The following is a 14,058-nucleotide window of genomic DNA, read 5'->3' as shown; positions in this document are numbered from 1 at the left end:
TGGATGTCGTCCAAATTGTAATGGAGAAGTTGGAACTGGATCCATCTAAACAAGCATTCATCCTAATGGAGGTGAGATAGTGATTTGAAATTCACAATTTCTAGTTTTATACGAAGTTATTAACCTAGTTATTGCTTCTTTTTTTTTCTTTATATATTAGATAAAGGCATTTAGGGATGCCACTAGGAGCTTCGGTTGTTTTATGGCCGTATCGGGATGGGAATCAGCCCCTGGGGGTAAGTTCATTCATTATATATTTAATTATTATATTCTATCTTTAACTTAGCTATTTAAGTATTGAAATGACTTGGAGTCTATGCTTGTTGCAGTTGAATGGTGGTTGCAATTTGGACGTGACTCACCCCACTTAAGTACGATTGCAAGCAAAGTGCTCTCCCAAACATGTTTTGCCACTAGTTGTGAGCGAAATTGGAGCACCTTCATCCTCATCCACTCAAAGAGGCACAACCAATTGGGTGTGAAGCGTCTAAAGGACCTTGTCTACTTACACTATAATATAAGACTGAGGGAGGATCATATTAGACAAGGGATGGACAGAGAGAGTAACAATGTCGAGTTGGCCGACATATTTGAGATGGATGATGATGATAACCCAATAGTTGACTAGATCAGGGATAGTGGACTGGATGAGGAGGGAGGTCATCCCAGTAAACAGATTGCAGAGGAGATGGGGGCTGATGTGGAGGACTTCATGGCCCACAAGGGGAGTGCACATGCAGCGCCCGCTCATCCTTCCGTGCCACACCCTAGTGCATCCACCCAAAGTGAGGATTTGATTGTCTGGTTTGACACTGAAGATGATGCGACTCAGGCCTCCGACAATGACGACGACGACGACGATGACGATGATGATGATGATGGAGGGGATGAGGAGGGTGTTGGAACTCGTGATTAGGATTCAGCTGATCCTAGGGATAGAGCACCAACACCAGCAATACATAAGAGTCAAAGGGAGGATGACCACCAAAATTCACATGCGAGAGTCCGTTCACCCACGCAACATAGGATTCAGACCATACTAAAGCTGCACCTCGAGGCAAAAATGTTTCCTCTACATATTCAAGGAAGGGGAAGGGGAAGGGGAGACAGCGTGGCTATAGCACGAAGGACACGCCATCATATGGGTCTTACTGTCAGGCAATGCGGAGAGCTTGGTGGGATCTATGAGATCGATGAGCATAGATGATTCTAGAGACTCCACCTAATGTAATATTGTATTTGAATGATCAAAAGATTCAAAACAGTAGCCAAATAGGACCTTTCACAAGGAATCAACTTCAGATTTGATAGACTTAAGATAGATAAAATTTAGATATAATGGAAGGCTGAAAACCGAAGTGGCAGAACAAGGATATTGGTTTAAAAACAAGGACTAACTAGGTTGTCAAAACAGCAGTATGCTATAAAGAAGAATGGATGGAACAATATAAAAGAATTAAGAGAACAATAAGGACAACAAAGTAACATGTAACACCCGGGCTTCTCACCGCAAGATGGATCGATTGGATCAAACACCAATCTACCTTGATCAAACACAATGGTTCTCCAAGAGGAGGAATGCTAGCAAGCAATTTGATTTCATTTCACAAGTTGTTTTTTCACCACTTACATAAGTCTCTTTATATAGCATTCTAAAGAGACATAAACATTAATGGCAACATCTAACCACTAGCTAACACCACCTACCTATTAATAACTCAACTACTACCTAACTCTTGACAAAGGAGAACTCCTTTGACAATGAGTTCTCTTATTTTCAAACTAAAGCCCCTTTTATTGACTTTCCAAAAACTAGATTTGGGCTTAGGTCTAGACTATGAAGTTCAACATATGTGGGCTAACTTTAACCCACTAAAACAGCCCTAGCCCATGAAAGCCCTAGCCCATGAAAGCCATGGGCTGATTCAGGTGACAACTTTAGGCCTTTGATGGGCCTAACCCAATGGGCTTCTTCTTTCGTAAATATGTCTTCAATTCTGCATCAACTCTCCCCGGCTTGAAAACATTCGTCTCCGACGAATGAATGAAGGACATGTAACGTTCATACAAATCGGGATCGAGTTTCTTGAAATCATCAGCATGAATCCAAGTACTACCATGTCGTGGACGATTCTTCCATTTGACGAAGAAAGCATGGTATCCAATGCCACGACGAGTGGTTTTGTAAGAGTCATCCAAAACCTCTTCAATGATGTCGGTGATTGGTGGCTTGAGTTGGGGCAGCCTCAACATTTGTTCAGTGTCTCCATCATCAGAGTGGTGTCCTATATAAAGATGTAAGTCAGCCACGTTGAAGACATTGCTTATGTTAACTTCTTCTGGTAGCTCAAGTACATAAGCATTTGGTCCAATGTGTTTCAGCACCTTGTATGGACCCATCTTCTTTGGATGGAGTTTGTTGTTGACCCCATGTTGGAACCTTTCTGGGTTGACACGAACCATCACCATGTCTCCTGGTTGAAACTCCACATATCATCAATGATGATCTGCTGTAGCCTTGTAGACATCATTGTTGAGAGCTATTCTTCGGCGAACATCAGCATGTACCTCTGTGATATGGCGCAGAAACTCGTCAGCCTCAACACTCACGCGTGCTTGTGGTGGTAATGGAATGAGGTCTATAGGCCGTCGGGGTTGAACTCCAAGTAGAATCTCAAAAGGAGTACGACCTGTCGTACGATTAACTGAGCTGTTGTAAGCAAACTCAGCTATGTCGAGTATGGACGGCCATGTCTTCTCATAGTCACGAACCAAACACCTTAGTAAGTTTCCCAAGCTTCGATTCACCACTTCTGTCTGCCCGTCAATTTGTGGATGGAATGCGGTTGAAAATTGTAACTTTGTGTTACTTTTCAGCCACAATGTCTTCCAAAAGTAGCTCGTGAACTTGACGTCACGATCTGAGGCAATGATACTTGGTAGCCCATGTAGTCGTACAACCTCCTTAAAGAATATCTTTGCAATGTGAGATGCATCAAAGGTCTTTCAACATGGTATAAAATGAGCCATCTTTGAGAATCGGTCAACCACAACCATGATGGAGTCGGATCGCTCTTTTGTGGAGGGTAGCCCAAGTACGAAATCCATACTAATATCAATCCAAGATGCATGAGGAACTGGTAATGGTGAGTATAGACCTGTATTTTGCTTGGTTCCCTTGGCTAGCTGACAGACTATGCATCTCTTGATTACATTATCAACATCCTTTGCAATATGGGGCCAATAATACCGATCGGTAACTTGTATGATAGTCTTATCCTTGCCAAAGTGACCTCCCAAACCTCCGCCATGCAGCTCCCGTATGATGTGATGTCGTAGGGAAGAATTTGGAATGCATAACCGAGTTCCCAAAAACAAATACCCATCGTGAAGTGAGTGTTTATGATGTTGCTTGCCTTGCTGTAACTCCTTGTATGGCATGTTGAAATCTTCGTCAAATGCATACTCATCACGTATCTGATCAATGCTAACTGCATGTGCTGAGAATGTACTAAGAGTAAGTACTTTTCAACTCAATGCATCAGCCACCGTATTCTCCTTTCCTGCCTTGTACTTCATTGCAAACACAAACTCTTTGAGATAAGCAACCCATTTAGCGTGCCTGTTGCTTATCGACTTCTGTGAATGTAGATACTTCAGCGCCTCATGATCGGTATAGAGAATGAACTCTTTGCCGATGAGATAATGTCTCCAATGGCGTAACACCTGGACAACAGCATAGAGCTCTAGATCATATGTCGAATAGCGTCGCTTGGCATCATTGAGTTTCTCGCTGTAGAAAGCGATAGGGTGCCCTCCTTGCATCAATACACCTCCTAGACCAATATGTGAGGCATCAGTTGCTACCTCAAATATACAATCAAAATCTGGCAGGCGAAGTATTGGAGCCTCTGTCATCTTTTGCTTGATGCTGCTGTCCACTTGAACTCACCTTTGCCTTGCTTCAAACACTCGGTAATAGGTGCCATGACTGCACTAAAGTTCCGAATGAATCTCCTGTAAAACGATGCAAGTCCATGAAAACTACGAACCTCAGTGATTGTCTTTGGTGTAGCCCAATCTGTTATACTTGTTATATTCTCTGGATCAGCTTCAACCCCCTGTGATGAGACAATAAAACCAAGGAACACAACCTTTGGCAGCATAAAGGAGCATTTCTTGAGATTGATGTATAGCTTCTCATGGCGAAGCACTCTCAAGACTTGTCGTAGATGATCGATGTGATCATCTGGATGCTTGCTTTAGATCAATATATCATCAAAGTATACGACCAAAAATCGACCAATAAAAGGACGGAGTACCTGCGTCATCACCCTCATGAATGTACTAGGTGCATTCATCAGACCAAAAGGCATGACTTTCCATTCGAATAGTCCATCCTTGGTCTTGAAGGCAGTCTTCCACTCATCTTCAGGCCGAATACGAATCTGATGATAGCCACTTCTAAGATCCAATTTAGAACAGATCTTAGCCCCGGATAGCATGTCCAACATGTCATCAAACCGCGGTATAGGAAACCTATACTTAACTGTAATCTTGTTGATTGCTCTACTGTCCACACACATGCGCCATGAGCCATCCTTCTTTGGAGTCAGTAATGCTGGTATAGCACATGGACTTAAGCTCTCCTGAATGAATCCTTTATGTAGCAACTCATTCACCTGTCTTTTGAGTTCATTGTGCTCTGTTGGGCTAAGGCGATAAGCCGGTAGGTTTGGTAACACCGAACCCGGTACCAAATCAATGGCATGTTGAATATCGCGCATAGGAGGTAGCTCATTAGGCAACTCATCAAGAACCACATCAGAAAAATCAGAAAGTAACTCTTTGATGGGTGGAGGGAATGTCGCCTCAGGTGGAGGCGTGACTACCCTTGTAACAAGAGCCAATACCAGCCCTGTATCATGGCTAGTGTGAATGAACTCCTTGTGAGGAACAACCAGCAGCTTCTTTTGCGGTATGGACAACAACTTTTGTGCTTCATTGGTCCCCTTTTGGTTGGTCCTCAAGGACCTCCGTTGACGCATTTCAGCTGGGACATTGACTGGGTGGAGGACAGTGTGAAGTCCTTTGAACTTGAATACACATTGGTTTTTCTTCCCCCCGACCATAACATCATTATCATACATCCATGGTCGACCAAACAAAACATCAGTAAGATGCATAGGGATTACATCACACCATACCTCTTCCTCATATCGATGGAGCTTCAGTGGTACGGAACACCGTTGATTTACCTCCAGAGTATTCCCATTCAGCAAGGATACCCGATATGGTTGAGGGTGCTTCTCCACCTTCAAGTTTGCTTTCTTCACAAAGGTGTCTGAAGTAACATTGACACAGCTCCCACTGTCAACTATCACCAAAGCGGTATTATCTCCGGACTTCATACGGCTGTAGAAGATACAATTGCGCAGCCAGTCCTCTCCTTTGGTTTCAGCCACCAAGATGCAGCTTACTATATGAATGCCATAAGCATCACCTCTATTAGCATCATCCTCATCATATGCAGCTCCGTCATAGTCGCCATCATCGAGCGGGTATGGGAATAGATCAAGATCTTCTTCCTCTGCTGACTTTTCTATCTCAGCAACAACATTAATCTTTTGACGGTGTGGGCAATATTTAGCATAATGTCCAACCTCTTGACAGTGAAAACATTGTGCTTGGCTGCCACTAGTCATAGGAGCCTTGCCCTTATCTTGTCGGGTAGGAAATGTGGGTTGAGTAGGGGTTGTTGTTGTAGGTTTTGGTGCTGGAAAATTTCGCCTAGCCTCCCCGGCTTGGTATCCAAACCTTTTGTTGTTGGATGCCAATAATTCTTCCGCACGTAGGGCCTTTTCAAAACAATCCCGCACATTCTCTACATCCACAACACCAATGGCCCTATTGATTTCAGGCCGTAAACCCAATCTGAAACGTGACAAGATTTGGATCTCCCTCTCTCGAATTCTTGTACGAGAAGAAAGAGAGTCAAATTGTTCCATATATTCTGCAACTGACAAGTTCCCTTGGCGAAGAGAATTTAACTTGTCTTGTAGTCGCAATCGAAAAGTAGATGACAAGTACTTTTCTCTCAGTTCTTCCTTCATTTCCTCCCACGTAGTAGGAGCTCTACCACGATCTTCCAATTCATATTCGCGAGTTCTCCACCATTCACGTGCAGCTCCAACTAGCTTGGTACGTGCTAACTTCATCTTTCGTACCTCCAAGAGTTCATACCAATCAAAATAGTCATCCAACGCTGCCAACCAATCATAAAAGACTTGAGGATCATGCTTACCCGAGTATTCTTTGAGTTCAAGCTTAACCCTGTGAGAGTCACCAACATGCTTATTGAATGTAGGTTGTTCTCCAGCAAAATAACTCCGTAGGTGCTCCTCAAAAGTTGGTTGCACAACTGGAATCCTTTGGGGTCCTCTCCCCATATTTCTTCAAGCAGGAAAATTGGCTACAGAATGAGCTGGATGGAATTCTTCACCAAGTGGAGGGTGAGGAACATGAGTAGAGGCAGCAACTCTGGCCTCCATTTCTGAGAACCTCTCGTCCATTTGCTTCTAGTTCGCAGTGATTTGGTTGCTCAGTTGTTGAACCATCTCCATCATTGCTGCCATCGGATTAGTTGGACTGGATGGTCCAGAATTTTCACTCCCTGTCATGGCTCTAATACCAAATAATGTAATACTGTATTTGAATGATCAAAACAGTAGCCAAATAGGACCTTTCACAAGGAATCAACTTCAGATTTGATAGACTTAAGATAGATAAAATTCAGATATAATGGAAGGCTGAAAATCGAAGTGGCAGAACAAGGATATTGGTTTAAAAACAAGGACTAACTAGGTTGTCAAAACAGCAATATGCTATAAAGAAGAATGGATGGAACAATATAAAAGAATTAAGAGAACAATAAGGACAACAAAGTAACATGTAACACCCGGGCTTCTCACCGCAAGATGGATCGATTGGATCAAACACCAATCTACCTTGATCAAACACAAGGGTTCTCCAAGAGGAGGAATGCTAGCAAGCAATTTGATTTCATTTCACAAGTTGTTTTTTCACCACTTACATAAGTCTCTTTATATAGCATTCTAAAGAGACATAAACATTAATGGCAACATCTAACCACTAGCTAACACCACCTACCTATTAATAACTCAACTACTACCTAACTCTTGACAAAGGAGAACTCCTTTGACAATGAGTTCTCTTATTTTCAAACTAAAGCCCCTTTTATTGACTTTCCAAAAACTAGATTTAGGCTTAGGTCTAGACTATGAAGTTCAACATATGTGGGCTAACTTTAACCCACTAAAACAGCCCTAGCCCATGAAAGCCATGGGCTGATTCATGTGACAACTTTAGGCCTTTGATGGGCCTAACCCAATGGGCTTCTTCTTTCATAAATATTTCTTCAATTCTGCATCACCACCTCTAGAGGATCCAGATGGCATAGGCTTATAGAGTTCTCATATGATACTCTTGTGGAGAGTATTGGTTCTACTGGGTCAACTTATGGAGCTTATAGTTATAGACTTTATGGTGTCCCTCCTAGCTATCAAACTCAGGGTCAGCCACCAATGGAGCCTTATGGAGCTTATGGTGTCCCTCCAATTCTCACCTATCGGAGTCAGCCACTGGAACCTTATTGTTAGTATAGACCTTATGGTGTCCCTACCCCTACTGACAACCAATGTGTTCCTTTCTTTATTAAGCAGATCTTCCACTATATACCACACCAGCCTTTCCATATGCAGTCGAGCCAATTCCTATCAGATTCACAACTTCCCACCATTAAGAAATCTTAGGCATGTGGATGAGGCCCCGTACAGAGTTGCAATTGCCGACTATGTCGACAACTATATGGGGCAAACATCATGGGACATGTATTGTCACTTGTATGGGGTGCAGACGAAAGAGGGAGACATGGAATAGAATAGACTTGTAATTGGTAACATTCTTGCTTCTTCTCATATATACTATGGCAGGAGGACTTGAAGGTAACATCTGCCCCCGGCTGGATAGATGCTTGAATTGGTAACATTCTTGCTTCTTCTCATATATACTATATACTTGAATGTTACATTTTCAATGATTTTTTTGGTAAACTAGTAGTTCCATAGTATTTGTTATACTTGAAATAGGTAGTATGCAAGAATCCAAATCATTTTGAGTCCATATAAGGCCCGAAATTGAAGTTTGAATTTTCAGAAGAAACAAAAAATCATAAATTTTGACCGAAATTTAGATCGAAACTTGGAAATTTCAAGGTTGAAATTCCTGTTTCGACTAAATTTTTTCCTTGTATATGATATGTATGGCCATCTCAAGGTTTCACGTCAGCATAGATGTTTGTTGAGAAGATCGATTACTATAAAATGGCTTAGATTGATCAGTGATCCGAAGCCCTTTATTTATAATAAAGTGAAAAGAGCATTATTACATAAATACCCCTACTTGGGCAATAAAAAATAGAAAATTACATGAACTAAAACTCCTAATAGTACTCAACCAACACTCTCCCTCAAGTTGAAGCATAGATGTTACTTATGCCCAACTTGCCTACAATAGGAAGGAAATCTCCTTCCTTCAAACCCTTAGTGAAAATATCAACCACTTAGTCTCCAAAACCTCACAAAAGGCATGCATATCAATCCTTGTTCCAGCTTTCCTTTGACAAAAAATCTGTCAATTTCAATGTATTTAGTTCAATCATGTTGCATAGGATTATTAGCAATACTAATGGCAGGCTTGTTGTCATAATACAACATCATAAGGTTTGGAACTTAAATTCCAATATCTTCTAATAGGCCTTTCAACCACAGTAGCTCACAAACTCCACAAACCATAGCTCTATATTCGGGCTTCGTACCAGATAAAGCTACCACATTTCATTTCTCACTCCAAGTAACTAAATTACCTCCGACAAAGGTACAGTAACTTGAAATTGACTTCTTGTTAATAGATCCAACTCAATCTACATCATTGTATGCTTCTACCCTTAGATTATCAGTGGGTGACAAAAGTATTTCTTTTCTAGGAGTTTCCTTCAAAGGTTGCAGTATTTTGGTAACAACCTTCATATGAGCTGAATATGGATCATGCATGAATTGGCTCACTATCCCCAAAACAAAAGCAATGTCTGGCATGGTGTGGGACAAGTAAATAAGCTTTCCTACCAGCCTTTGACATCTTCTATTGTCCACTAGTTCTCCCTCCCTCTCTTTAAGTTTAACTCTATCCTAAACAGGGGTATCAATTGCTTTACACCCCCAACATTCCCTCTTCTTATAATAAATTTAGAACATACTTCCTCTGGGATAAGTATATACTCTTCTTTGATTGAGCCATCTCAATTCCTAGAAAGTACTGCAACTTCCCTAGATCTTTAATTTCAAACTCTTTGCCAAGAAAGTCCTTCAACTTTTGCATTTCCTCACCATCATTCCCTATGATGATGATATCATCCACATAAACAATGAGAAGTGTGATATTGGTACCTGACTTCTTGACAAACATTGTATGATCAACATTGCATTGCTTATACCCAATAGAGGTCACTGCCTTCTCGAGGAGCCCAAAGTAACATCTAGCAGACTGTTTCAACCCATAAATTGGGTTGCTTTGCTTATACCCAATAGAGGTCACTGCCTTCTCGAGGAGCCCAAAGTAGCATCTTTAACCATAAACTTTCCCTGCAGTATTGTCATCAAATAAACCATATGGGATCTCCATATAGACTTCCTGCTCTAACTTCCCATGCAGACAGCATTCTTTACATGTAGTTGATGCAAGTTTCAATCTTTGTTCATAGCTATAGATAACAAAAGTATTCAGTTTCATAACAGGGGCAAAAATCTCCTGATAATCAATCCCATAGGTCTAGGAAAACCCCTTTGCAACTAGTTGAGCCTTCAACCTGTTGACCGATCCATCCATATTCTCTTTAACCACAAACACCATTACAACCCACGAGTTTTTTTTTTTTTTTCTGGAGGAAGTGTAACCAGCTCCCAAATATCATTTTTCTTCATTGCCTGCATTTCCTCTAATATAATTATCTTCTATCTTTTATCAGCATAAGCTTCCTGCCAACTTTTAGGAACAAAAACAAATGATAAAGAAGATATAAAAGCATGGTAAGAGTCAAACAAAGAGTCATAAGAAACATATTTAGCTATGAGATGCTAGGTACAAGATCTAACTCCTTTTTCTAATAGCAATAGGAAAATCAAAAGAAGATACCTCAGGTGGAACAGTAGAATCTGATTATGGAGCAAGGGGCTGAAGTGGTAACATGTTACATTTCTCCACCTGCTTTGACAGATTGTAATTCTTCCTCTGATAAGTCTACACCTCCTTATTTTCCCCAATCTTGTTTTTAAAGACCTCAATAGTGTACCTCACAGGAATGGTCTCCCCCTAACCAGGTTCTTCACATACTTCAGAAAACGGAGGGGGAGAACTAGAGTCCTCAGGTATACTGGCCAAAGTCTCCCTTCAGTCAGGAAACTCTTGTTGAACTCTTAAGTTGTGTTGTAGTGGTGTGTGGGAGTCTAAATATATGGTAGGAAGGTCTAGAGTTCGTAAGAACACCTCTCCTCTAGGACTCTCCCCTTGGAGAGGTGTATAGTAAGGGCAAGACTTATTAAAAATTACATCCATGGATACAATGGTTTTCCTAGAAGGAGGATAATAACATTTGTATCCCTTCTGAGTAGCAAAATACCCAGAAATATGCAACGTAGGCTACGGGGAACTAGCTTACTCTAGTGGGTTATGATTCTGGCATAACACTCCCATCCAAAAATCTTTGGGGGAATACCAAAGGAAGAATCTCCTTGGAGAATCTCATTAGGACACTTAAAACCAAGTATCCTATTGTGCATCCTATTTATAAGGTAAGAGGCAGTCAGTATAGTATCACTTCAGAATTGGTCAGGGACATTCATAACAAACATAATAGAATGGGCTATCTCTAATAGATGTTGGTTCTTCCTTTTGATAACCCCATTCTGGGCAGCCATATCAACACAACTAGTTTGGTGTATTATGCCAGAGTCAGAAAAATATCTCTAAAATTCACCATCAATATACTTCGTAACATTGTCACTGCGAAGGACCTTCACAATGGCATTGAACTAAGTTTGAATCATATTATGAAAACATTATAAGACCTCATTTTTCTTTTTTTTTTTGCTTTAAAAGATAAATCCACATAAAACAATAATGACAATCAATAAAAGTAACAAAATATCTATGGCTAGTAATAGACAAATGTCAGCAAAAGCCACACACATCAGTGTGAATTCACACAAAAGAAATAGATTTTCTATTATGAAGAGAAGGTAAATAAATAGAACGAGTCTGCTTCACAAAACTGTAGGCTTCACACAAAAAATTGTCCTTATTACAAGAAAAAAGTAAATCAAAAAATACTTTCTTAAGAGTCCCTAGAAGGGGGTGACCTAGCCTACGATGCCTCTAATGAAGGAGGTGACTGGTTCTGTGGAAGGATGCAGGTGATGGGTCTGATTTTTGGCGAAAGATGGTTCTAGTTCTGTGGGAAATTGTAGGCTATGGTGTTTAGCGAAGGGTTCCGCTATAGCGACAGTATTTCTTCTCTTTTCTGCGACAGTATTTCCTCTCTTTTTTTTCCTATTCTCTTCCTTAATCAACTTTTGGCTCTGATGCCATGTTGAAAAAATCGATTATCATAGAATGGCTTAGATTGATCAGTGTGATCCCAAGCCCTTTATTTATAATGAAGTAAAAGGAGCACTATTACATAAATACCCTAAACTTGGGCAGCAAGAAATAGAAAATTACATGAACTAAAACTCCTAATAGAACTGAACCAACCAACGTTTCCCACTTGGGGTCCGAAGTGGAACTCACATTTACACTATGTTTTTCATAAATTTGAGTCAACAGCATGTTCAGAAGGGCTGAAAGGCAGGGCAGCGAGCTTCAACCCTAGATGATCACTAGTACACCTTTAGTTGGGGAAGAGAATTCCACCAACTCAGCGAGATCTCGCCAAGATCTCAAGCCAACTCTCTTTTTTGGGTTGGGAGATGGGCCTCGAACATCAAGATCATGAACCATGTTTTGGGTTTCTGGTGGCCCGTCCCTTTTCTTCCCCCCCCCCCCCCACACTGCCCGGTTTTTTTCTTTTTTTTCCCCCCCCGTCGGGAGAGGGGGAGAAGACAGTAAGAGGAAACATAAATAAACTGAAAGTAATACCCCCGTGTTGCTTTTTTTGCTGGTCATTGGAGATGGGGAATTATAGGCGCCCCCCCGCCCGGCTTACCAAGAAAAAATGAGTAAGATCTCAACACCTGAAACTTCTGAAGTGCAGGTTGAAGATATTATTTTAAATAAATCCGTTGAAGGGTCTGTTTTTTCTTAATGGGGGCGCTTTGCTTATTTTTTTTTTTTTTCCCTCGTTTTGGGTCAGAACTCAGAAGCTCAGAATGAAAAGGCGGCGAAATTTCAAAGCCCCAGCGTGAAATTTGTCTTTGGTTGGGAGTGGGCCCGACATCAGATCATGAACCATGTTTTGCAGTATAATCATAATTACCAAGTGATTAAGATCTATCACCTTTCATAACAAGGGAAAAACTACAGCGTGAAATTTGTGTTCGCAACAGTAACAATGGCAAGATGTGACTGTGCCAAAGAGAAAGCAGGCCATAGACATGGTCTTCGTCTTTGCAACTATAAGAGTTATGTTTCTAGTAAGCATCACAATTGTGACAGTTGAGGAAAATTTAATCTTCGTGCTTATCAAAAAAAAAAGTAAATGGAGGACTCTAATTTCTGAATCCTTCTTTTATCTTGGCTCCAAATAATAAAGCAGACATGAAGGGGAGAGAGTGACAACTAAACCAAGATAATAGGTGAGAACTAGAAAAGTGATCAAAATAGAATATGCAAACACTTGACTGGAAAAATAACGAAACCAAGGCACCTTCTGGTATATGACTGAGAGGCTGTTGAATTCATCAAATATGCGATCTTTGATTTCACTACTCTGAGTGTCAGCAAAGACTGAAACAGCTTGCTTGGGAGGGTTAACCACATGTTCTGCTACAGAGACATCGTATTGCAAAACCCTATAGTAGAATAATGCCCGATCATGAACATCCTGCAATAAGAGAATACTGAATAGAATTTTCAAGGCAAATCTACATTTATTTTACAGAGGGATCCCAGCTTAAGAATAAAATGTATCGACAATGAGTAAATCCACACCTGGTGTGAGTCAGCAAGCCCTGCAGCCAAGGCAGCTCCCAAAGCTTTTTGAGTCTCAGGTGGTCTCTTAAAGAAACACTTCAATACTGCAGTAAGAAGATGTAAACGAACCTGGCACCAACATCATTAATCAATTAATAAAAAATTGTAAAATGTCTGGTAGATATTGATGTAAACTGAATTCAAAGAAGACAAGTAAATAATTTCTGCTAATGACATTGATCTGATGACAGAATCAAAATAGCATCTACCAAACTAGTACAAGGAGACAATTACAAAAACAGTAGTAGCAATATAATCTCACAAATGAGCAAAAAAGAGGCATGTTCCCACAAACTGCCATTTTAGTCAACAAATTTCATGTATGCGCACTATTTCTATCCAAAACCAGTAACCCACAGTTATCTGTCCATGAGGAAGAATTATTAACAAAATTCAAAACTAGGCCAACAAGAATATTCATTACAGTTGTTAAAAAGGAAAAAAATACAATTTTTCTTTTCTCACTAAGAAATTTATTCATCCTTTTCTTCTGCAAGGTCCTTTTCCATAGTAAGAAAAATATACCTATAGTTTTATGCGGTTATAAGAAAACTGATGGAGTGACAGTCTACAATTCAACATTTAATAAAATTCTTCTCCAACTGTTTGAAACTGTTTCACCTAAAAGCTCAAAATATTAGGGAATGGCAGTGTCAATGTATACATCGATGCTCCCCTAACTATGCAGATAAAGATCCCAGTTCCTTACATGTGGAGCTCACACTGTGATTCCTT

The 14,058-nt window shown here is 40.5% G+C and overlaps 1 protein-coding gene across 1 annotated transcript in view; it reads right to left on the bottom strand.

Annotated features, from left to right (window-relative positions):
* Positions 1 to 14,058, bottom strand: part of LOC149007278 (beta-adaptin-like protein A) — a 37,814-nt gene that overhangs the window by 9,750 nt on the left and 14,006 nt on the right. Inside the window, exons 8-9 of the mRNA XM_089166077.1 lie at positions 13,282 to 13,392; positions 12,998 to 13,174 (exon numbers count right to left, since the gene is read on the bottom strand). Of these exons, the coding sequence (XP_089022203.1) occupies positions 12,998 to 13,174; positions 13,282 to 13,392 (288 nt within the window). The remainder of the gene's footprint in view (positions 1 to 12,997; positions 13,175 to 13,281; positions 13,393 to 14,058) is intronic.

Source organism: Hakea prostrata, chromosome 8 (genome assembly GCF_041222555.1).
Source record: "Hakea prostrata isolate BN-2017 chromosome 8, UWA_Hpros_2, whole genome shotgun sequence".
NCBI classification, from domain to species: Eukaryota; Viridiplantae; Streptophyta; class Magnoliopsida; order Proteales; family Proteaceae; genus Hakea; species Hakea prostrata.
The sequence above is the reverse complement of the archived record's forward strand: the minus strand, read 5'-3'. Positions and strand labels throughout refer to the sequence as shown.